Source organism: Accipiter gentilis, chromosome 14 (genome assembly GCF_929443795.1).
Source record: "Accipiter gentilis chromosome 14, bAccGen1.1, whole genome shotgun sequence".
Taxonomy (NCBI): domain Eukaryota; kingdom Metazoa; phylum Chordata; class Aves; order Accipitriformes; family Accipitridae; genus Astur; species Astur gentilis.
Window position 1 is genome coordinate 21890009 of NC_064893.1, and position 24300 is coordinate 21914308.

The following is a 24300-nucleotide window of genomic DNA, read 5'->3' on the forward strand; positions in this document are numbered from 1 at the left end:
CGGAGAGACAGACAACAGCACTCAGAGGTGTGAACTTCCCCAATTCATCTTGATGGGGTGTGCACAGCCTTGCCAGGGAAGCAGGTCCAGGCATGTTAACCACTTCACTGCCAGCCTCTGTCGTTGAAAGGGCTGGTTGTACAGCAGCGTGTCCCGTATGGGCCTTTCCCTTCCTTTGAGAGAGCCTCCCCGGCAACAAAAGATGCAAGCTTCGAAGGGTATGAGGGAGGTGCAGACTCCTGGATTGTGATGCTGCAGGTTATAGGTTTGGAGGGGGTCCTGTGAGATCAGATGGGTTTTTTATCATACAGCTTGTTGCAACAGATGTGGCCACACAGGTGTTACAGTTTAATGTGCTTTTGAACAAGTTATATATCTCCCTGCCTCTTGGGATCTAACAGCAGAGCAGAGGCTCCTTGCAGGCTCCACTCAGGCCCCAAGCTAATCCTATGGGAGACTGCAGACAAAATGTAGTGGATGGGAACTGATCCTTGGGAAACACTTCTGCCTGCTTTGGGTATCGATGTCTCAGCCAGAGGTTTCCTTCATCATATGAGTGGTATTTCACAGCTGTGGCACAAGGTTTTGCTTGTCACTAACGGATCTAGCACCGCTGCCATGGAAGTGGACCTGAGCTAACAAACTGGGCAGCTCCCTTTACATTCAGAGCTCTCCTATCTGGCTGTCAGCAGACAGCGCGGCAGTGAGCCTCTCGTGCCAGTCTGGAGGCTCCCTTTTGCAACCAGACGAGTGCTTGCAAATGCCTGCGAAGATGGCAACTGTTAGAAGAAGGTAGTGATCCTTTCCTCTGAACGGGGCTGGCTGCAGCTGCAGCTGCAGCATGGTGGGGGTTGCAGCAGGTCCCTCCCTTGTGGTAGCACGCAGCTACCTGAGCAAGGCTTCTTGGGGAGTCAGAGATATGCAAGATTTAAAGTGAAATTGCTGCTTCAAAGAAAGGCCTTTTAGGAATTTCTAATGCTGAAAGATGGAGGTGCCAGACCGCTCCCAGGCTGTCCCGCGTCGGCGGACACAGGCTCCGCACCCTGCTCTGCACCCCCGAATGGCAGCAAGGAGGGGCTCAAACCCAGAGCAAAGCCCCCCTTTCATCTCATTCTTGTGAGCTAGGGGCAAACACCTCTTCCAACAGGAGAGGTGCCTGAAACAGCCTTTTCGTTATGTTTATATTTAAAAATCTAACAGTGACTAAAGCAGTTTGCATAATAAACAGCTCTAGAGCCAGAAATATTTGCCTGCTCTCAGTAAAAAAAGGAAGTCCTCAGATCCTCTTCTGAAGACTGTAAGAAAGTGACAGAGTTTTCCCTTTACAGGATATAAATATGCAGTGCAAATAGGTGGCTGCTGTCACTGCTTACATTTTGATGTCTCTCTTCAGATAGCCTGGCAGCGCCAGATTATTTTAGTGTCAAATCAAAGCTCTGGTTGTGTAAAGAAGCTGAGGAAAGGTACAGTCTGTGTTGCAGCACAGGATGGAAGCTCCAAGAAGACTGAAGGCAGTCCTGTGAGACATGTACCAGCCATGCATACTAAACCTGCCGTTTAGTACACCAAAAAGAAAACCCCTTTAGTAAAGCTGCTGCAGAACAGAAATAAATGTCTTCAGATTTGGGTTGGAGCAGGGGGGGTGTTTTTCTAGGGAGGTACGTGATTCATTCTCACTTTAGCTAAAAGAAAATAAAGCTTTTGTTTCCTTTTTACCCTCCGTTTCCTCATGAGAGAAAAAAATTAAAGGGCCTGTTTACGCTGGAAGAAAAATCTTGCTGGCTGATCCCTTTTTAAAGCAGAAAGCTCTTATTTGCAGTGCACCATTGCTGTCCTTGACTTTAACAAGTCAAGTCAGCCCAAACCCACCTGATCTGCGTCCCTCCTTAGCATCACACTTATCTGGATGTAGGGCAGTTGTACAGCACCTAGCACAATGTAATCTCTGCGTGGTTACTGCAGCCTCTGCATTTCAGCCCGATACAGTTGCGTACACAGACTAATAACGAGAGGTCATTCACACGCTCGGGCTCTCCGCAGGACAGATGAGCACGCCACGCTCGGCTCCTTTCCTGCCAAAGGGAACTGACAGCTGCATCATTTTGAAATGCTCGAAACCAAACTGCACATCAGGCCACTTGTGCTTATACAGGTTCTGTAGGAGCACGACTCAGCCGAGCTCGCAGAATTCCTCCTGCGGAGAGGCAGCGTGAGAGAATGGGCCGCCAGGCCCCAAGCCCACCAGCAGCCCCTCTGTGACCCAGGTGGAATCGCCCAGCCCACACAACACCGTCCGTTTCCTCACACCGCAGCCCTGCCTGGCATTGACCAGAACGCCATAAGCGCGGCCATAAGGAATTCCCGGCTGCCGGAGCAGCACAGCTGCCGTGAGGAGACGTTCCGCCCCGGTTCACGGTTAAATCCTGCCCGGGGGTGGGAGGCAGGCCTGCCAGGCCCCGGCCAGGCCCGGTGCATGGCCCGAGGGCTCCCAAGGAAACCCAGCAGCCCGCTCCTTTAGCAGGGGCTGAGGGGTCTCGAAGGGGGCTCACAGTGTAACTGTGCCGGTTATCACGGGGATCCGGCGGGACACGCACCCCCCCACGGCTGCCCGCCGTCAGGACGCCGCCATGCTCCCCTGACACGGCGGGGGTGGGGCCTGCGGGACGAGAGGCGGGGCTTGGTATGCAAATACCGCCGGCGGCCTGCGGGGTGGGATGGGGCGCATGCGCACTGTGCGCACAGCGGGGCACGGGTTCTTGCACAATGCGCCGGGCTCCTTCAGCGGTGGGGAGGGGAGCGGCGGGGCGGGGTCGAGCATGTAAATGAGGGCCGGCTTTTGCTGCGCGATTGGAGCAGACGGAGGAAGAGGCGGGACCGGATATGTAAAAAAAGAGCCGGCGCAGGGCGCGCGGGAGGGGGAGAGCAGCTCGGTTGCGATCGGAGGGAGCGCACGGGTTAGGCGTGGTCCGTATGCAAATCCCGCCGGCTCTCGGGCGGGGGGGCGTGGCTCGGATGCAAATCTACCAACTGCCGTTTCCCAGCTCCCGCCCCGACGTTCTGCCTAACATCGCCTTGGCCCCGCCCCGCCAGTAAAAAGCGTCGCGCCTGCGCAGTGCGCCGAAATGAGGACTTAGTCTGTTACACAACGCTGTAGAGCCAGGGGCTGCGCTCACCGTCGCGTCCAGGCTCCGCGCGTCCCCGGCGGCGCGGCCCGGCTCGGCTCTCCTCAGCTCTCCTCTCCTCCCGCTCCGCTCCGTTAGGCTTCCCGCACTCTCCGGCATGAGCGGGGACCAGCTGCACAACGATTCCCAGGTGAGCGCCTCTCCACCGCCGGCGGGGGCCCGCTCCCGGGGGACCCCGGTCCTTCGCCGCCGAGGCCGCGGGGTCCTTACGTCCCCTCAGGATCGGCCCCGGGGGCTCGGCTGACACCCCCCCCTTCCCCCCCCCCCCCGCCCCTTTAACCTCAGTGAGGGGAGACGTGCCCTGCTGCTGCCCCCTGCCTGGCCCCGCTCGGGGTAGCCCACGCGTCTGTGGAGAGCTCTGTCAACCCGGCCTGTCGTGTCCCGTCCCCCCCCTCCCCCCCATCGTGCTGGGGTGCCCCCATCCACCGAGCCCCTCCTCCCCCGCCCCGGGGCCCGTTTCTGCCTAGATGGGGGGCGGTGGGGGAGAGGGGACCCGTGCCGTGAGTCCTTGCCCGGGAGAAGGGGAGGGGGGCGGCTGGCCACCTTCCCCTGGCTCGCTCCCCTCTGGGGGCTCACCCCAGGAGCTGTGGGGGTGCCGGGAGACGCTTCACCCTTCCCCACCGCCACGGAGGGCACCTTCTGCATCGCGCTGGTCATTTCTCATTTGATATTTAATTTCCCTAAAAATGAGAATGAAGGGGGGGGGTGTAAATCCAGCGTGCCCCCCCCCCCCCCCCCAAAAAAAAAAATCCCCTGACGGGACGGCGTTTTTCACGGTCTCTCCCTGTCTCCTCTCCCCGCAGATCGAGGCGGATTTCCGAGCGAACGGTGAGTGTGGCCCCGGCGCGCCCCTCGCCTCGCCGCGCCGGCCGCGCACAGACATGGCGTCCCAGAGACTAAGTCCCGGCTCCTCGCTCACCGGCCCCATTGTTCCCATCGAGCTGCCAAAAGCGCCCCTTTCCCGGCGGCCTCGCCGTCCCCCGACCCCCGCTTCCCCTAGTGGGGGCACCGGAGGCCCCCGATCCGAGCCCAGCGGCTCTCCCGGGGTCCCCTTTGGGCCCCGATTCCTCCCTGGAAAGTCGCCTTGTCGACGGTCGGGACTTAGTCTCTGCGCCATTTTCTTTTTCTCCTCTCTTCTGTGTGGCTTTCTCTCCTTCTCCTCCTCCCCGTGCTGCCGGAGAGGAGCCTTCTACAGAGGCACTGAGCAGCGATCCTCGGCCCCCAGCCCCTTCTTAACGGAGGGGAAAGCAAAGTTTTTAACTAAAAAAAAAATAAATCCCCAAGCCGTTTTTGTATCACAGCCTCCCTCCCCCCACTGCTCCCTGTCTCTGTTCCTTTCAGGGAATCGCTCCCTTCCCCTAAAATGAAAGGTGATTGCAACATGTTGCTCTTTTAAAGAATCTGCTGCATCCATTTTAAGATCAGTCTTATTTCTTTCCTTGATATTTAACTGATGTAACTTTACCTTGTTGGGTGGGGTTTTTAATTGAAATAAAAGCCCACATTAAAAAAAAAAAAAACAAACAAAAAACCCCGAAAAACCAACAGTGTAGACAATTCCAGAAAGGTAGACAGCATCACTTCAGAAAGTTTGCAAGCTATCTGTTCATCTTGTTCAGAAACATTGTAGTAGTTCTGTAATTTTTTTATATATTTATATATGAATATATGCACTTATATGTCTCTCTATATTTATATTCATATATATATACACACATGTAATATCTTTTCTAATCAGCCTGATGGCTGCTAACTTTTTCTGATTGTTTATTCATTTTTCTAGGAAGCAAAGCTAATTGCAGTCCCCCCCAGGTTGGTAGGTGTCAAATTGAAGGGCTTATGCAGGGTGGAGGAGAGTTGAGGACATATAACCTACCTTTGTCTGTATGTGTTATTGTCGCTGTTCGGGATGTGTAAGGAACTCTGAGCTGTTGTCTGACTGATGAGGTGGTAGAGGACAAAAAAATGGTTGAAGATACCTGCTTGACTTATACTGATTTTTAGCATGCTTTTCTGGATGATGTTCATGTGCCTCTTTGGGTTGTAGGCTACTGCATGTAAATATTTACAAATCTATGTTTGTGTGCACCTTTCTGTCAGTTCATTGGAATGTGATTGTGTGTGTGCAATAGGAGCAGGCAGTAGTGAATATGCAGGTTTTGAACTTTTATTTCCATTCTGAATCTATAGTAGGGCTCTATGAATAATTCTTAACAGAAGAAAGGGTGCAGTGGATTTCCCAAGAAGTGCAGGAGTAACTCTTGAAGCAACTTAAATATAAGCACTTATTTGAATACTTGTAGACTTCTTATGCTGGGAAATACTTGCTTAAGGATCATCTTTATTTAGGGAAAAGTACTGCATGGTAAGCTTTAGTTATATCTGATTTACATAGGGGAAATGATGCATATTTGACCTTTCCACTCAGTTTCCAGTGAACCTCTAAGAAGGATTTCTCTCCTCTATTGTGACCATGTGCTGTTTTATTCTTTTAAGAATTTTAGGCATATAACACAACTCCTCTAGTTTTTATTTCTACCATGTGTTGGAGGAATTCAGTACAGAAATTCAAAGTAAGACACCTTGATGGAAAAACTGAATTCCTGGTAAATCAAGCGTACCCAACAAATTTGTACCAGTGCAGGTAGCGGCACCCTTTTCCTCCTATTGTAATTATTTTTATGGTAGTCATGTAACATCATCGTGACTGATCAGAGGCCCCAAAATATCCAAAATCCCTTTCAGCTCTGAAAGGTGCATGTAACCCTGTTAGTCTTGTTAAGGAAATAATGCTGAATAGACACTGTCCTCTCTGACCTTGTGACCACGACTGATCTTCCTGAAAACCTGTCACCTCTGCTTGCTCTGAGTCTTGTTTCCTCTACATAGGAGTTCTTTGCACTTCTGTGTTGGGAATTGTCACGTGCGGATCTGAGAACAGCGGTTTTCATTTAGGCATAGCGGTGAGGCTCTAGCTCTTATATTCTTGTTTTGATCCTATTTAGTGGCAAAGATTAGGAGTGGGTGGTAGGAATGTCAAGTACTTTTTTTTCCCCCCCCAGATGTTTAGAATTGGTTTGTACTTTGATTATTGTTAGGCAGCACTTAACAGTAGCACCAAAGTCTCCTTTTAGGCTGCCTTTCTTCTTTATATTTGGGGAAAGGAAAGTTTTTCTGGGGGCTGGTACTGACTCATTCTAAATGTTGAAGGTACCAGCAGTAAACATTTTTGTTAATGAAGAATGTTTTGGGTGACTTCTGGATAGTATATCAGTAATAGAGCAGCTTAAGCACTTTGAAGCTTCCTGTTGTTACTGATGTTCATATCTGGGTCAATGGACATACTACCTCAGGTGGTGATCACACAAGTTGTTGCAGCTGAAGTAAGGTGGGTGGGGGTGGATCTGCTAGCCCATTGCAGGTCACCAAGGAGCACCCTGGTTGTAGCTGAGAACTTGGATCTGATTACACCCATTTCATTGATAGCAGGGTAGTGTTAGGTATGAGAGAGGTTGCCAGCAGTAAATATGTCTTCCTGGCTATTTCTTGTCATTAAATAGCCAGATCACTCTAAGCAACAGTGTCCTGGGCAAATTCCAACTTGGGTAATTGCATTCCGTCTCAATATCCAGATTCCCTCTCCTGTTTAATTTGGCCATAGTGGGTATTTTTTTCACCTTAATTGTATTTTTAGTATCAGTACGCACTGCAAAGAATTTTCCATGTTCAGTCCTAGCAGTGCCTAGTTTGCACAGTTTGCAAACCATCCTGAGAACAATATTGTGCTGAAACAGCGAGCCTTTTTTGCAAGTAATGTCCTTGCAGTCTTCAGCATTGTAGAAGGGAAATGGTAGTCTAAAACTGTCATTTCCAAGTACAGCTTGGTCATGGAAAATGACCCCTTCTTCACAAATGTGAATGTTGAGTCACAATTATGTACTCGGGGAGGGAATCATTCTGATTTTGTTTTTTCTCACTTGGTAAAATTGCAGGTCACTTCAGATGCAAAATCTGTTTAGGTTCTATTGAGTTTTGCCTTTAATAGGTTTGTTATTAAGGTTGAACGTAACAACTTCTTACTACTGAGGACAATGTTGAGATTAAAAGCAATTTATCTTGACTTTCAGTTCTCCCATTGTGTTTGCAGAGTGCAGTAGATAAAAAGTACTTTTGTTTGCAAAATAATCAAATTGTTTTCCAAAGCTGCTAAATTCCACTAACTGCTGTTAGTGTCTTGGCTGTTCGTCAGCCTGTGATCAGAACTTGTGTAAAATCCAGAACCATTCAGTGTAAAAAGTGAAGACATCAGCCTAAGTAGGTTTTTTTTCCCTCTGGTTGATTTGACCAATAATGTCAAGATGCAATTTGAGGCCAGTATCACTGTAGTAATTATTACAGTATACTAACAGGAGTCAGGTGTGAATTTGATTGTCCAGCATCATAGAGATGGTTTCTGGAAGTCAAACATGCTTGAAGGAGGGGGCTTGCTTTAACAGTGAATTTGGGGGTGGGGGGGGAGAAGCCCTTGCTGCTGCAGCATCTTATCAGAAACTGGCAGGTTTTTTATGTTGGCCTGAGCACTCATATGGCATCTCTGTATATATGAGGGTGAAGATATGAAGGGGAATGAGCAAGAGGGAAATTTAAATTAAATGGTAAGAGTGCTGAACAAATTAATGAATTACAAGTTAATGAATTTCAGTATGTTTTGTTTTGCATTAAATCCCTGTTTCATTTGTGATAGAGTGGAGCACATAAAAGGTGGCAGTGATTTAAATGCTAACAAACTGAAAAGCAACATAATGGAGATCCTTAAGGTTTTTCAGTGGTTGTGAAATATAGTCTGTTGGAGGCCATTCTTGCTGCTGCTTTGTTGGTGCCTTCTGGATGGGTGAGTTTTTTGAAGGAGAGCAGGGCCGCTTCTGATATAGGGTTCTGTGTACCTTAGTGCTGCTGTTAGAGCCACTGTACTAAACAAAATTCATGAAGTTTAGGAAGCTTGAAGGTAAACTCTTGTGATTTATCTGTTTTGTGCACATCAGGGCGAAACTGTCTTTTAGGTTCCCTGGGAGCATGTCACCAGTGCATTTAAATGTCAAATGTTTGGCAAGGGATCCAAAATACAAAAGGTAGTTAATGGTATTTAGATGCAGATTGATATCTTCACTGAAAATTTCCTTTCCCTTTTTTATGATACATGGAGATGTGAATCCTGAAGAATGTAATTTGTTCTTTCCAACACAAGCCTTGAGTCACTCCCTGCCTTCGCTTCCAGACTGCAGTGCTGGGTGGCGAGCCTGCATTGTAAGAAGTGCTGCCCACAGCCTCAGAACAATACTCGGGGTAGCTTTAAGTCTGAAACCACTTAGCTTTTTTATTTTAGAAGTATTTAACTTCAGACGCCAATCTCTGCAAAATTTCTTAATTTTATGTTCACATTGATTTTCAATATGTTCACAGCAATCTATTGCAGGGCTTGTAGATTAGTAACAGTGTAGCTTTACTATAGGAATCTTCAGATTGTTACAAGTGAGGGTACTTTGAAGTAAGTTGATCATTTATGACACTTCTCAGAAATGCAGACTCAGAAATCTAAATAAATGTATTGTTGGTAAGCTGCTCTTAAATATCATGTGCTACATAAGTTGTTTGCATCTATCTTTCCAGCAGTAGCCTCAAAAGGGCTTTTGCTGAAGACCTTGAGGTCTGTTGTGTTAATTGTTCTGACACATTCAGCATTCAGGTTAAAACTTAATGGGTGTCTTGTGGGAGTGGGGAGTTGAATGCATTTCTGTTAGCGGTGGCCAACTTTTGTTTTTGTTAAAACTCAGCAGAATTACCTAAATGTGCTGGAAGATGTGTTTCGGGGGTTAATGGCCTGTGTGCTTCCTACTTCTTGCAGATTTTCTTAAGATGTTTTTCCTTTTACTACAGTGTTAAGCGATACCTGTTATTAACATGCTATCAGGACTGCTTTGTTTACTTTGTAAAACATGAAAAACTTTTAACCAGGGGGCCAATCTAAAAGTGTGGGGTTTTACATGGCTTCACATGAATTAGGCACACAGCTCATAAACATGATTGAACACAAATTCAGATTTAATTTCATTTACAACTGTGACTTCAGATATTTGTTGGATAGTTCATTGAATTCCAACCTCCTGAGTTGCGCTGTCAGCAGAAACTGCAATAATATGTAATTATAGCAAGTACTTAACATCTCATTGACTCAAATTCCTCTGTTAATGATTTCACTGGATTCCTGTTAAAGTAATACCTGCTGAAATAGCACAAGCCACTGCCCTATTAGAGAGAGGCTCCAGGTCAGATTCTTACTAGTGTTGTAAATTGCTGTAGTTTTGCTAAAATCAGTGGAGCTCTGACAGTTTATCTGCTTTTTTGTTATTGGACTGCAAGGATGGGCTTTAATGATACAGTGACTATTTAAGAAAAGGACAATTTAACATAAGAAATCAGCGCAGATTTGTTTTTTGGCTTTTCGAGATGAGATAGGTTCAAGTCTGCTTGAGCTCATTGTGCTAATATAATTTCTCATATACTTGTAAGACATGCAGTCGTTCAGAAATATTTATTGGCTTATTAAGTTGAATTGCCTTTGCGGCTGCTAGTTTTATAGAAACTGCTTCAAGTTTTATAGAATACCTCACACTTAGAAACATGGTAGCAAAATGCTGTTTAGCATTATGTATTCTGCTTCTGCCTGGAGTTTTGAAGGACTGTGTCTTAGGTTTCCAAATCTGAGAGAGGATATTCGTTGTAGAAATTGGTGTTTATCACCTTGCTTTTCTGGGGCTGTTTTGTTTGACTGAGACGGCAGCATATGACAAATAAGCCTAGCCGTACCTTCTCCCTGTATGACTATCCGTTCTGAGCTGTTTAGCACTGTCAGCATTTAAATATGTATCATCATTAGATTTCAAAATGCTTCCTCCCGTTAAGAGAACAGGAGAAGGGTATGGACTTGCTGTTGTTTCAGCAGTGAGGTTGCTGCTGACCTGCTCCTCTGAAAGAACAGCTAGAAAATAAGTTTAAAACCCAGTTCTCAGCTACAGTAGGATTATTCCTTTTAAACAGTATTTCCAGTTACTGCTGTCCTTACTCTGCTATTAACTGTCTGCTCTAGGGAGCTCCCACTACGTGTGCCTCTGGTGACTTCCACTGTCTGTCACTGGTTGAACATTGGAATTAATACAGTGTTGAAGTGCTGTTCTGGGCAGAGCAGAGAGCCTTTTCTACAGCAGGCTCCTGTTATTTAGTAGTTCAGCTGAACAAGTTGTAGTAGTGGTTTCCTGGTATGTATGAGGCTACAGTATTTTTAGCACAGCATTTGTTCAAAATGTCCTGGCTGACATAATTACTAAATAGTTCCAGTGGATTTAATCAGATTTATAGTTAGAAATATTTTCATCTTGAATGCTTGCTTTTTAAACTAATGATCATAAAGAATGAACTACAGTAATATCTTCTGGTGTCACAGCAAGAGTTAGGACATTTGGAAGGTGACATTAATACTCAGCTGATGAACAAGTGAGAGCTCCAGACTTGAGAATGGAAGTGGAGAGTATGGAGCTGCAGTCAGTCTTCCTGAAACTTGTTCTTTTGTAACACCTACTTAACATCAATGATTCTTGGACTTCTTTGAGACAGAAGTAGGATCTCGTTAAACCTCAGTCTGTGTTGCAGTGTCAGCAGGAGGGGTGATGTGAAATAGTTTTGTGCCAGTCCTTGCAACAAACAACATTCTCGGAGATCCTCCAGCAGAACTGGTGGAGATCAGACTTGATGGGGAGGTGGGAGACTTTGGCAATTAGTTCCCTATTAATAGCTAATGATAGAGATGGAGTCCTGTAGTGAGGAAAGGTGAGTAAAGAAGGACAGTGGTTCAAATCAGAATTGTCTCATGAATTTGCTACTGTCATCTCAAAGTTCTAGTGATGTTTTCCATCGTCTCAAGGCCTGTTTGTCTGCTAGAATAACATACTCTGTGTGAAAAAGAAGACATGGCCAGACAGCTCTCATCAATACTACTTTTGATGCTGTTGCTTCACCCTGGGGAAGTTTCCTTTGTTCATAGCTGTTACTTAAATCTCAGTAGTTTTGCTTGAAGGTGGTCATACTAGTAGTTCAGTTTAGCCAACTAACTTGTACTGACAGCTGCTGTGTGTTTTGAAACTGCCGGTTCCCAATGTGAAGGAGTCACAAGGACAGAGACAGCATTCAGCATGCTTTACTTCTGTCTTGGAAAGGTTTGGAGGCAGGGGCTTGAAAATGTCTGAAATGCATATCTTGATGAGATGGGGGCAGTGCAGTCTCAAATATGGGAGGTAGAGCAGGAAAGGTAGTGTAGGTGTTTGTCATTCAGCCTCAGCAGACAATACCTCATCAAGAAAAACAACCTGTGTCTCCACCTAAAGTACTTAAATCCCTTTTTAAGTTTGAAGACTGTAACTTCTGCAATTGGGGTGACTGCAGGGTAAAGAGGGACAGCATCAGGCCATTGGGAAATTGTTTTATTAGAAGGCTTCTGTCAGTCTTGGAGCCAAAAGTTGCTTCCCACAAAGCTTCCAATGGGTAGATCTTTTTGGATTCCTGATCGATACTTTTGACATGAATGTATTTGTTCATGTTCACAAGCTTACCATATGCTTTGTGCAGTTGTGAGCTGTGTGGGTGTGCATGTATGTATTTTTATCTTATACCATCGTCAGAGAAGGGGTTTTTTAGGGAGTGCTATAAAGACAATGGCTTCTTTCTCTAGCAGTATTGCAGAGTGCTGAGCTTCATGGTGCCCATGAGAAGATGAAGATTCACTCCTTCATAATTCTGCCCAACATAAATGGTTGCGTGTTAAAGACAGATGGACATTCATGGAATTTGTTGCAGCAGCAGAGTGGTTCTGCAGCTGGCTGTATCTTTCCATGACTGAAGAGAGATTGATTTCTGCCTCAGGAAAGCTTGGAGTGTACTTGTAGCTTCACTAAAATATTTTGATCGGTCCATGTAATGCATTTTTGGCTAGGTCATGTCTGTGTCCATTAAAGACATGCTCCGTGGTGAGGATGTACTAGCTAAGTGCCTGTTAAGTCTCATCAGCCGCAGTATAAAGCTGACATAGTCTCTTACAGGCACACAGTATTTAGCAGACAGTACAACTTTATTTGGGGGAGAAACACCCTAACATTCTCAATGAAGGCATAGTTCTGATTCTTCAAAATGTCCTTTTTTCTCCCATAATGCTATTTTCCAATGATTTTCTAAAAATAACACCCTGGTGACTTTTAGTACTTACTGCTCATTTTGAAATCCCAATCATTGATTTGCACAGCCTTACTAATTTTTGCAGCAAGCATCTGGGACCTCAGTAGTAGAGCATTTTGCTGTGTTGGGGAATAAATGATAGGAGCAAATGAAATACGAGGTCTTGTGTTTAACACGGGTAAGACTTCATGCAGCTTGTCCTGTCTGAAACCCACTGGGCTAATGCATGAGCACTGTGTGTCTGGCTGCTCTGGAGTGAGTTTTCTCACATGCTTTGTAATTTCTGAAGTGGGGGGTCCCTCCACTATTCAGTGTATACTGCATGGGATTGGAAGTTTACTTGTTTCCATCCAAATGTCTTGAGTTTAGTGCAGCTAGGTGATGTGTGGCAGTGTCTAAATGAAATTATTTCAAGAAGTTTTAAGAAGAATTTTTTTAGATGTTGACCAGAGATGTGGCTTCATGGTAAAAAGTCAAGAAAATTATTAATAGGAATGGAACAATACCCAAGTACAGATAGCTTTTTAGTTTTTCCTGGCATTTGTCACTGATCTATTGCCTAACACTGCTTTGGACACATGAGAATGTGAACTTGTAGAGTGTTACCCAGAACCTCTTTTCTTCTTTTATTTGTCACTTTTCTTCGATACACCTTTTCAATTTGAATGACAATATGGTAGTTTTTCCTTTGTATCTAACATGGAATAGATTACCTGTGTTTTAGGGCCAGGGCAATGTACTCTTGTTGAACTTTTTATTGATGGCAATGTATTACTGCTCAAGGCTTATATTCCAGTATTTGAACAAGGGCCAGACTTGTCAGAAAAGCTGCTCATCTTCCTCTGAGGTTGCAGATTCTTGTTTTGGAGAGGTGGCCTCAAATGATGTTTTAGGGGAGAGGGCGAGGGAAAAGTGGGCTCTCACCTTCTGTGTTTTTTTTCCCTTTGAAATATGTTAAGTGTCTGTCGCAGATTTTTAGGTATCTGGAGGTAGAGTTAAGAAACATGTAGTGGTCTTCTGACTGAAATGCAGAGATCCTGGAGTTACAGTAGCACAACCCAGAGGCTTCTATTTTTTGTGATCTGTAAGCAGAGTTTTGGGGGGAGAAAAGTACAGGTGGTGGCAGGGGACATCCTGTTGCATAGCTTGTGGCATGAGATAGTTTGCAGACCTGCTAACCAGGTAGGAGGGCTGTCTTCCTTCGTCCACTCTGCAGTGGATGCAAGCAGATGGAGTTCTTTGTGTCCTTAGGGAGATTCGTAGCTAAATTGGCAGTTTTTATTCCAGCTTCTGGGTTTGTGTGATGCTGTCTTGGCAGCTCTCAGAATAGTCTGTATTGCTTGGTGCTCTGGTCAGGCTATGTGAAGATGAAGAGTTGCATATGAAGAGAGGGTCTTCTGAAGCTGAAGGCAGGAACCGCTGGGGAGGTACATTCTGTTACACATGGACACTATGCCTGGGATTAAGGTCCTTTGTGCTATACATTGTTATCCCGTCCTAAGGCTGTATTGTTTAAATAGGCAACACAGTGGGAGAAGAGGGAGTAGTATGCTCTTCTCAGAGGTGGAGAAACAAGAACAAAGTAGGAGTGATTTCTTCCAGCACAGAAATAGATATAAAGCTGTCTGGCTAGGACTGAGATTCAATTCCAACTTGGACATTTGTTTTCGATTTTTAATTCTCTCTCCAGCTGAAGACTGAGGTGGTTAGCAAAGGGCAGTACAAAAAGAAAAAGGAGCTTCTGCAGTTTTAGCATACGTTGTAATTTTTTCTTAAATGCAGAACTCTTCTCAGGAGCTAAAGCGTGCATTTTTTTCTGTGGTACTAAATTAATTCACAAATACTAAAATGTTGTGTGCTGGGTTTTGCAATTAGTGAAATCACTGGATTTACAGTAGAGATCAGTGGTTTTCTGGTCTGTGTGTGGGGTTCCAGTATCAAGTGCTTTACAGGTTAGTCTTTTGCACTATACATGCCATCTTGGTATGAGTGTCTCCTAACTGTGCCTTGAGCAATAGGAAGAGCATATTATGTCTTCTGCCAGTTTGTGAATGCTAGCAAGTGTGTGAGTAAGATCAATTATTGGAGAGATAAAACAGCTGGGATGGGCAGGTACCAGTTTTAACTTGCCTAACAAGGTACACTTACAAGTTAGACGAGTGCTCTCCATTTTAATCTAGCCTTTTGGGAAACTGGAAGCAGGAGCTCTTTGGAGATCCATGTGAGGGTATGATTCATTGCAACACAAGCAGCATGTACAAAATGGAGGGATGGAGTAGTACTAGTGACGTACTCTGAGGTTTGTACTCTAGAGTTAATGACCACCAGATGGGGAATAAAAGGCTGCCTGCTTTTCTTTTGAGGACTGAGAACGTCATTGAGGCTGTTAAAATGTGCTGTATCTGTTGTAATGCCTCTTGTGCATAGAAAACCCCTTTATGCGTGGATCAGAGTAAGCTTACCTTACTGGTGTTTCCCCTCAACGCTTAGTTTTTAGCATTGGTTTTGGCTGAAGATTAAGTTCTTTCAGTTTGGTAATAGTGCACCTCAGGGATAAAGAACAAAAAGTCTCAAGTGCTTTCTGGCAGTAGAAAAAGGTGCAAGTTGTGTTCCAGTACACAAGTGTAAGTTGTGAGATGCAAAGGCAGTAGGTTCATATGAACACAAATACAATGCAAGAGGTGAACTCTTAACAACAGTGACCCTGATTAACTTCTGCAGTGTTGCCCAATCATGTTGTACTTGTCATCTTGATCCATCTTTTTAGTAAACAAACACTGGCACAAATCAGAGTCAAGATATCAGTGCTGTTAACTCTGATATTTGCAGGTTGTCATACTGCAGCTGAGTAGGTGTTTGGGTTACTTGGTCTTGCTCCAGTAGATTGGAACATCTCTCCAGCTGTCCAGGATACCTTTGGACGTGAATGTGGATAACATGCATTTTTCAAGAGCCTTTTTCACTTTTGCATTCTTACCTCCTCCTGTCTTCTTCCTACTCCAAAACCAGGAAGCCTCTCAGAGGAGCTAGCATCTTGTCTGAGTCATAGTATCATAGCTGTGTATGTCACCTGCACTTCATTAGGGAAGCATAAGCAAGCTGTCCTTGAAATACCTGTTTTTATGAGTAGATACAGTCTTCTAATTTAAAATATGCTGTTCTCTGGAGTTTGGTAGCTGTCATAAACAATGTTTTTCTTTTATCATCAAGTAGGCTTATTCAGCATCACTTCTATCTAAAGGAAGCTTCTTTCTAGGTTTTAGACTGTTCTCATAGTATAGATGCAAAGAGAAAAGTACAGCTTGGCACTTGATGCTCTATGCTTGGCTGCTTCAGTTGTCAGCATGTGGTCTTGGGAGAGCCCAGCACAGTGTAGTTTTGTTGGCCCCAGTCCGTAGCTTGTCTTGCACTGGATGGAGACTGTAGCTAGCAATAAGCTGGCTATCCCAGTAATTTAATTCTTAGATTGAATCTTAGGCAAAAGACAGAAGCACTTGAATTGATGAGTCCATCAGTTTTTGCATTTCATACATGAAGGTGTAAAGCTGTCATTCTTCAGGCATTGCCTTCTGATTCTAACAGGTTTGCCCCTTCCCCTCCTGCCCAGCCCTGTTGTTGAGACTTTTGTCTAGTGATGCATAATCTTCAGTTCATGATTTCGCTATCCATCACTGTCAAAGTGTGAGCTCATCTGTGTAGAGGAAAAAGTGAATTTATTGTTGAACCATAGCCTGAGTTAAAATATTCTGTCTTTCTCCGTGTTTGTGAGTAGGCCTCTCTTACAGCACTCATGCAGTGCAGTATTTGCCACTTTCAGGAATCTGATAGACTTTTTTTTTTCCCAAAGCTGCTGGTGTGGTCTTTGCATACCAACTGACTCTGGTCTGCGTGCGGTTTAGGAAACAGGTTACATTTGGTGTTGACAGCAGGGGTAGTTCAGAAGGTGGGCTGGATCTCCTGGGAACTGATCTGTGCTTGGGCTTTGCCCATAGCTCGTCAGTGTATTTGGTTAGAATGAGAAACAATACTAATGCCCTGGCCACATTCTGAAGGACTGGGAGGCTTACTAAGTCTTTGTGTACTGAAGTTAAAGTGTGTATTTTTAAACAGATTCCTTTACAGAGAATGAAGCTGTGGGGCATTGTTTTGTGAAATAAGTCCCCTGTAGCTGTATTTCACAAGTACATGAAACAGTGTTCAAAACAGATGTGAGCTTCATTTATTAATGGCAGAATTAGTTTGTTTTTAATTTAAGTTCTTGTGGTTTTTCTCCCTTTTTGTAAATACCCCACCCAGGCACAGGAGCCTCATGCTCAGACTCTAATCCAGACTAAGAAACCTTAAATCCCAAAGGGAACTCATTAGTGTGTAGTTCAAGGAGTCCTCTTCTGCATAACATCAGTGTGTTTGTGTTTTGGGAGGGCCATTGAGCTGGGGAAAGGAACACTTCTCAGTTTCATTTTTATAGAGAAGTCCTAGGGAAGAAGTCTACTGACTTGCACATGGCAAATATTTACTTTTTTAATAGAGCTGAAATAAATATGATATTTGGTGTTTTTCTAAGCTGAGTTTTTATAGCGTCTTTTTGTGTGTATTAACAGTTTAATCTCAGTAGAGCTCTGGAATTAGTCTTTGGCAATTAACTCTGCAGAAGAACAGAGTCAAAGAAGCCCTTCCTTTAGTTGTTTTTCCCCACTACTGCAAAAAAAGCATTTTAAAAAAATTGTAGTACATGGCCTACAAACAAGTATAATGGTGATTTTTATCATAGTTGCTTCAGAGACTGGAAAGGTAAGTTTTCCACTAGTTTTCATTTCAGGCAAGATCTGGTACTCAGAAGGGCTTTCTTCTAAGTATCCAGGAGGTGTTTGAAGGCTTAAAAATTAGTGCAAATTTGTGTCATTTCTAGGTTTCTCTTAGGTCTCTTATTTCTGTTTTCTGAAGTAGGTGTCATTTGGTCAGCATGTGTCAGTGACGCTTGGTGAGTTCTTCATCCCATAAGCCGTTTCTTACATCTTTACTGCCTGCCTCCTACCCATCACAGGTATCCAAATAGTATACTGTTAGGCAATGTGTTTAGCACTTTGCTAATGACAGGTATGTGATTTCCCAAATCCTGTGATCCAAATGGGTTTATTTACATGCAAAACTAAATTTAGATCAAATTACTTGTGGAGGTTGGTACTCCAAAAAGGCATCAGTACAGAGATAGGTTATCAAGTGTCTGTGTACACCAAGAGTCAAATTGTTTCCTCCCTATTAGTCACTACAGTTTTCCCTTGCACTTAATCAAACCAGAATTACTGTATGTCAGATGTGCATGTAGTTCATAAAACAACTTTTAGTGCGCTCCTGGATGGAACAAATGTTGGACTTGATATTAACTGCACGCTTTTCACTGGAGCGAAATTAGATTTTTCTGAGAATGTGATGCTTGGTATTAGCAAATTGTCTCTTTGTTTTACTTGTCTGTGTTTATTGCTTTCACTTTAAAAAAAAAATAATAATTGTAGTTTCTGTACTGGGGTAGCTGTCTTACTGTGAAGTGCTAGCAGACAAGATTCCAGTACCTGTCACAGAGACTGTAGTGGCAGAAAGTATCTTGTTTTATGCTTTAATCTCAAGGTAACTGGTACTTTCTTTAAAGTCTCTTGTGAAAACCTATGTTGAGCTGTTTCTCTGGTTGTAGATCCACTCTTGAGCAGACACTATTGAACTGTATCACCTTTTAGAGGTTCAAAGAAATGTCCTCAGGAGACCAGGTGGAACATAATGTTGTCCCCAACAAATTTGGGGTATTTAGTACACCATCACTAGAAGAGAAATGTTACTGTTATAAGCTATTACTTAACTTTCAATTTTATGATAACCTCTTTCTCGAGGTGTATCTTGATCTGTCCATGCAGCTACTTAGTTTTGGGAATGGTGAAGTTAAGTATCTCGTGTCATCTTTTGCTGATTTTCAGAATAGGTTATTCATACTAGTTCTTTCTTATGGTATTAGTGCTACTTATCATGTAGTCTCCCCATTTACAGGCTTTACTTAGTATTACTGCTATGCATTAGTGAAAGCTTTTAAGGCTCTGGTGTTTCAGTAGTGGTGCCTTTTTACATCTGATAGTATCAGGTAAAGCTGATCACAGGTTGCAGTCGTGATCACAGGAAAAAGGGATTTTTTTTCTGGTCTGCTAGGGACCAGAGTACAGGAAGTATGATAATTGCTAATTGTAAAACAGATCCAAGTTCAAAAGTAAATTTGTACACCTTAAAACTTGCAAAATGGTGTTGCTGAAATGCATGCAAACTCAAACAGGTTAAATGTATTCAGGGATTGCAGTTTCAGAAAATGCTGGGGCTGCTGTGCTCTTTTGGGTAAAGCAGACCTTACTCTGAAGAGCGTAAGCATTGCTTTCTGCTGCTGGGTTACCTGGATGGCACTTTCACTCCCAGAAGTGGTTTTGTCTAGCACAGGCTTGAAATACTTGGAAGAGGAGGATAGGAGGGAACAGTACAGCTGCTGCTTTAGGCTGTTTGTGTAGGAGCAAACTACTAAATCATCTGGAGTGGCTACAGCTTTCAGGGTGGTATTAGTCCTTCTTGTCAAATTCATAATAAATTTTAACAGAGGTATTGATTTAATTTTGACTTTAGTAAGAATCATAATAACTTTTAAAAAGTTTGTCTCAACATATATAAAACTGGCAGCCAAGAAACTTTTAAAAATAGTTTTTCCTAGCCTTACAGTTGAATCATTCAGGAATAAATTACAAGATTGTAAATAGTCTTAGATGTTCCTCTTGTTTCCTTTGCTTATTTCTGCTGTCAAATAATCAAGTGGAAAGAAATATTTCTTAATTTTTTCCTTTGGAATACTCCTGAAAATAAGCTGTATAACTTTGTTTTTCTCATTTTGGGTTATATTAAAGAGGAATAACAAAGTTCTGAATCCCTTGCTTCTGTAGTCCTCATAGGTTTTTTTGAGCATGTTTCTAACCCTCTCACAAACCAACCTCTTAAAATATTTAAATAATGTTTGGTTTCATGTTCAAAAAACTTAGAGAGTGTGATCATGTTGCAGTAGTAAAGCAGAACCTCTGATATGATGGAAGTCATTAGCTAAGCACTTGGAGTTTGAAGTGCAGTGATAAACTAACTTTTGATGACTCTGCACCTGCAGCATATTTCCTTCAGTTTAAACAGCTCATTTAGTGACTGTGATGGTAGAAGCCATTTGAAAGCTGAAAAAAGCAAACTGACTTTTCACACCTAGTTATTTCTGCATAGGTAAAGAAAGCACTACTCTTAAAATTGAGGAGGGGGGTAACCAGAAGCAATTGCTTCAGTTCATTTTCCAAGGATTATGCTTGCTTTCTTTTAGTAGACTTTAGATGTGAAACAAGTTAAGTAAATGTTTTTCTCTACTTCCTAAGTCTCATTCAAGGCAGATCTTGAGTTTTGTGTAAGGTGGAATCTGAAAATGTTGGCTGTGCATTTAATAAAATTCAGATTTCCATCCAAAGATGCAAGCCATTAGTTTAAAAAACAAAAGTACAAAACAACAAAAACCCAGGAAAAAACCTCACCAAACTGTTAATATATTGTGTGGAGCTTTTTTTGATTGACAAGTTAGGAGTTTGTTATGCATAATAAAGTAACCACTGCATGTTATCCTGCATTAACAGGTTACATTTTATATTCAGGTATCTGTATCAGTGTGATTTAACAGTTGCCAGCTAGTGACACTTGACCTGGACTTAACAAAATAAACAGATTACAGGTGCATAATGAGATTAAAATCAGAGATTTAAGTAACATTTCGTGCCTACTGATGTAAATTGAAGACTTCCAGTGGAATTTGGTGCACCATATCTAGGAGCTGTACTTACAAGTCATTTAAGTGTTGCAATCATAACCTTATTTTAAAACTCACTTTTAAAGCTACTGTGACCTACACTGCTGTGGTGATGCTTCTTTCTATGTCCTCTATCCTTTCCTTTCAGAATACTCAGGAATACAGTTGGAAGTGCAGAAATCTCAACTGTTATTAAACATTTACTTTTTGTTTACTTGTGTGTTTTAGCTGGAATCAGGTGGTTTCCTGTATGCTAATTGCAGTAATGTCCCCTTAAGAAAGGGGAATTGCATTTTCTCCCTTGTCTTGAGAGTGGGGACTTGTGGCAAAGCAGACTCTGGTGATAAGATGCTTGCAGACAACGGTTGGAATTAGCCTGGCGTAGGTGAGTGATCACTTAACCACAATGGGACCAGAGGTGAAATTGGGCTGTATCTATCCAGTGCAGCCCAATACTTGAAAGAAATGATTGCAGATAGAAAAAAAACCCAACCAAACAAACCAACCACCAACACCAGCTGGAATCAGTGTGGGAGTTGCTCCTACAGTGAGGAACCAGCTTAAGTGTGATAAAAATAAGTGCCTGGTCTTCTGAAACAAACCTTTTATAAGACTTAGGCCATGCCTCCCCCATCAGTTCAGCTTAGTAGGCGTGACACTTAAACAAGTAGTAAGAGAATTGTCTGACTCCAGCACGTAAAACAGTGGTACTGCTTAGCAGAGGTGATTTAAAGCTTGTACCAACCAGCTCTCTGTCTTGCAGACTCAATGTATGCTCTAATACTGAGGGTTGCGGAGGCCTTATGTTGTTCCCAAGGGTGCTGCCTCTTCAAGTCTTTCCTCCCTACAGCAAGCAGGAGACCAGCACTGGCCAAAGCCACATCATGTTGTCAAGGGATGGTTAATAAAAGGCTTTGAACAAATGCCATTAGAGCCTCTTCTCCAAGGACTCTGAGCACAGCTTGTACCACTCCCATGTGTATAAACTGCGTGTGATCCTGACTGCTGACAGGAGGCTAGCCATTGACTGCTGCAAGACAAGCATTTCAATGCAACTGCTTTTTTTTCTGATCTTCTGTAAAGCGTTTGCTTGGGAGGGAGCCCTTATTCAGGGTCAAACTCAGGATAGTCAAACATGCCAGCCCTGTCCTCGTGTGTTGGTGTGAATGCAGGCTCCATGTGAGCTACTGTTGAGACATCACTCTTGCACTGAGGAAGTGTCAGGATTTCAGGGAGTCTTTACAAACTACTTCTTTTTAGTGAATCCAAAAATGCTAGTGATTTACACAGCCAGCAAGTGAAAATGTTTTTCTAGTTGACATCATTGCAGTGTAATTATTCCTGACAACACAGCAGTTTTCCTGTTGGCTAGTGCAGTTTTTAGAACTGAAGCTTTTCTTCTTATGCCCCAAAATAATACCAATCTCTTTTTATTTTTTAATCTAGCTGAAGTTTCTATTATCCACTCTAAGGACTAGGAGTTATAGCTGTTTGCCCCTGTTTTCTCCTGATTCACCTGAGTTTTCAAGAATCTCCTGATTCTTGAAAGTTTGCATGCAATAAGCAGCTGTTGACTTTGCATCACAAATTGTGTTGTTTGCACCTTTCTAATGATGGCATAAAGAGCAGTTGGAGGCGTAAAAACCTTCTGCTGGGGGCACTGACTCAGTCTACGGATGGAGTACAGTACATGAAGTTCTCTGTCTGCAGTGTGAATTTGTCACAGACTGCACTGAAAGATTTTCTTTGCTCTTGACCCAGTCTACCGAAGTAACTCTCAAAGCTGTTCCCGGGAAATCCTTTGTCAAGAATCTCCAGAAGATGATTCAGCCCACCTACCTGTGATGATGGTGCAGGCAGGAGCACAGTCAGTGTACTCCTTGCTTAAAGTCTAGGCTTGATTCTTGTGTTACAGTTGAGCATAAGCTGGGGTTCTCTGAGCTATGAAACAACCAAAGAGCAAAAGTCTCTCTGGTGTAAGTGTGCGTAGTGGCTGAGCAAAAGTGAGTGTTTCATTCCACCCTGGCTTGCACGCCCTTCATGAGAGGAGATTGATGAAGAGCAGTGTGTTGTCCCAAAAATTGTGCAGCCCAAATTGCTAGCCAAGAACTACTTCAGGAAGAAGATTCCTGCAAACCACAAAAATAAGGGTTAAGTGAACAATTTTGCTTTAGGTTGTGTTGAAGTAAGGGATAGGTTATCTTCAGCAGTTCCTGGTGTTGTGGTTTCAGCCCGGCCGGTAACAAAGGACCACGCAGCCGCTCGCTCACTCCTCCGCCCCCCTCCGGTGGGATGGGGAGGAGACGGAGGAGAGAAAAGAAAAAGAAACTGGAACCTCGAGGGTTGAGATAAAGGCAGTTTACTGGGACAAACACAAAGAAATTACAACAACAACAACGGCACTAATGAAAAAGTATAGAAAAAGAGTGATGCACAGTGCAACTGCTCACCACCCGGGACCCGACGCTCTGCCACTTCTCCCACCGAAAAGAGACCACCCCCCCACCCCCCCCCCCCCCCCGCGCGCTCCCCATTTATATACTGAGCATGATGTCACATGGTATGGAATAGGTCCTTGGCTAGTTCAGGTCAGCTGCCCTGGCTATGCCCCCACCTCCCAGGTTCCTGTAAAAATTAACTCTATCCCAGCTGAACCCAGGACACCTGGTAACTCCGAAATCTAAACATGCCTGTAAATGTTGCAGTTGTCCTTCTTTGGAGAACCAGGGCAGAAGGCAAGCAGAGGCACCGGTGCCTCTGGTCCTTGCTCCTGAGTGACTTGTGAGTGACCCTGGGCAGTTCTTTTTGTCTGTCTCTGGTGTGGTGCCTATGTCCCTCTCTTTGTCTCTTCCCGAGAGAAGACTGTGTGTGACAGCACTGCATGATGGTGTCTGTGCTAAAGGTTGGTTGCTTTCTAAGTCTGAAAATAGGATTAGTCCCCTTGCATTCTATTTGAATGTCCTTAAATTTTACCTTCTTTCATAATTTTAAACTAATTTTACACTCCTGGATGCTAGGCTGGTTTGTGAACAGTTGTCCAGGCTTTCTCAGGAAGTCTGTCCTTCCTGCTGTGCTGGTTATGTTAACTGCATTTTGCACAATGGAGTGCGAAATGGGTGCGAATTTGCAAAAGCCTGAGATTAGATGCTCTAATAAAAATTGTTTGGTATTATTAGATCTAAAAGAAATCCATAGGGAACCTACCTGTAACTACTTTTTTTAATGCCAAATTTGTTCCCTGAGCTGATTGGTAACAGTTGTTTCCCCTCAGCCACATTTACTTTATATACCCTGAAGTCCTGCAGGGTCTCAGTCCTGTATTTATGTGTATTAGCAAATCAGAATACAGATTTAGTTGCAATGAGTGTAAGGCTTTTGAAACCTGAGAGGTGATGAAGCTCAAGCTTGTTGTGGCTGTCCATTGCGTTTTGGATCTGGTTATGATACTCAAATGCAGGTGGAGTTGGCTTTGGAAAGGGTCATGGGCTGTTAAAATTGCCTAGCTTTCCACTTTTCTATCTGTTTGGACCCCTTCACTGGCTGTTGAAAGTAATTCTGGGCTAGTTTGAGGTGGGAGGAGCAGGAATAAGTGCTTACTGAAAGCAAGGCAGTTGTTGGACATGACAACAGCTAGGACTGAAGTGGGCATATACCATATAAACTCGCACATGCTTCCAACATGGCTGTGTTCTGGAATTTTCCTGAGTCCCACAGTGCTCACTGCATGGATTTTTCCCTAGATCTTGCTCTCGGCCTTATCCTCACCTCCTGATGTGCAGAGTTGTGATGGGCCATGGCTTTTGAAACTTGAGGCAAAAGTGTGTCTTCAGTTTTGCTGCTTCTTTAAAGATGTACATGCAGTACCTAACTTTGTTTATTCATGTGGGTGTAGACTCATAAAGCAATAGGAAAAAAAATCGCTGAAACTATTTCTACCCCAGTAAGGGAAGAGTGTTAGTATGAAAGATACTCAAATTCTGAATGGAG

The 24300-nt window shown here is 43.7% G+C and overlaps 1 protein-coding gene across 1 annotated transcript in view; it reads left to right on the forward strand.

Moving 5' to 3' along the window:
• Window positions 1-3098: 3098 nt before the first annotated feature.
• TOP1 (DNA topoisomerase I) overlaps window positions 3099-24300 on the forward strand; it is a 79529-nt gene continuing 58327 nt past the window's right edge. The window contains exons 1-2 of the mRNA XM_049816510.1: window positions 3099-3312; window positions 3986-4010. Of these exons, the coding sequence (XP_049672467.1) occupies window positions 3280-3312; window positions 3986-4010 (58 nt within the window). The 5' untranslated portion in view covers window positions 3099-3279. The remainder of the gene's footprint in view (window positions 3313-3985; window positions 4011-24300) is intronic.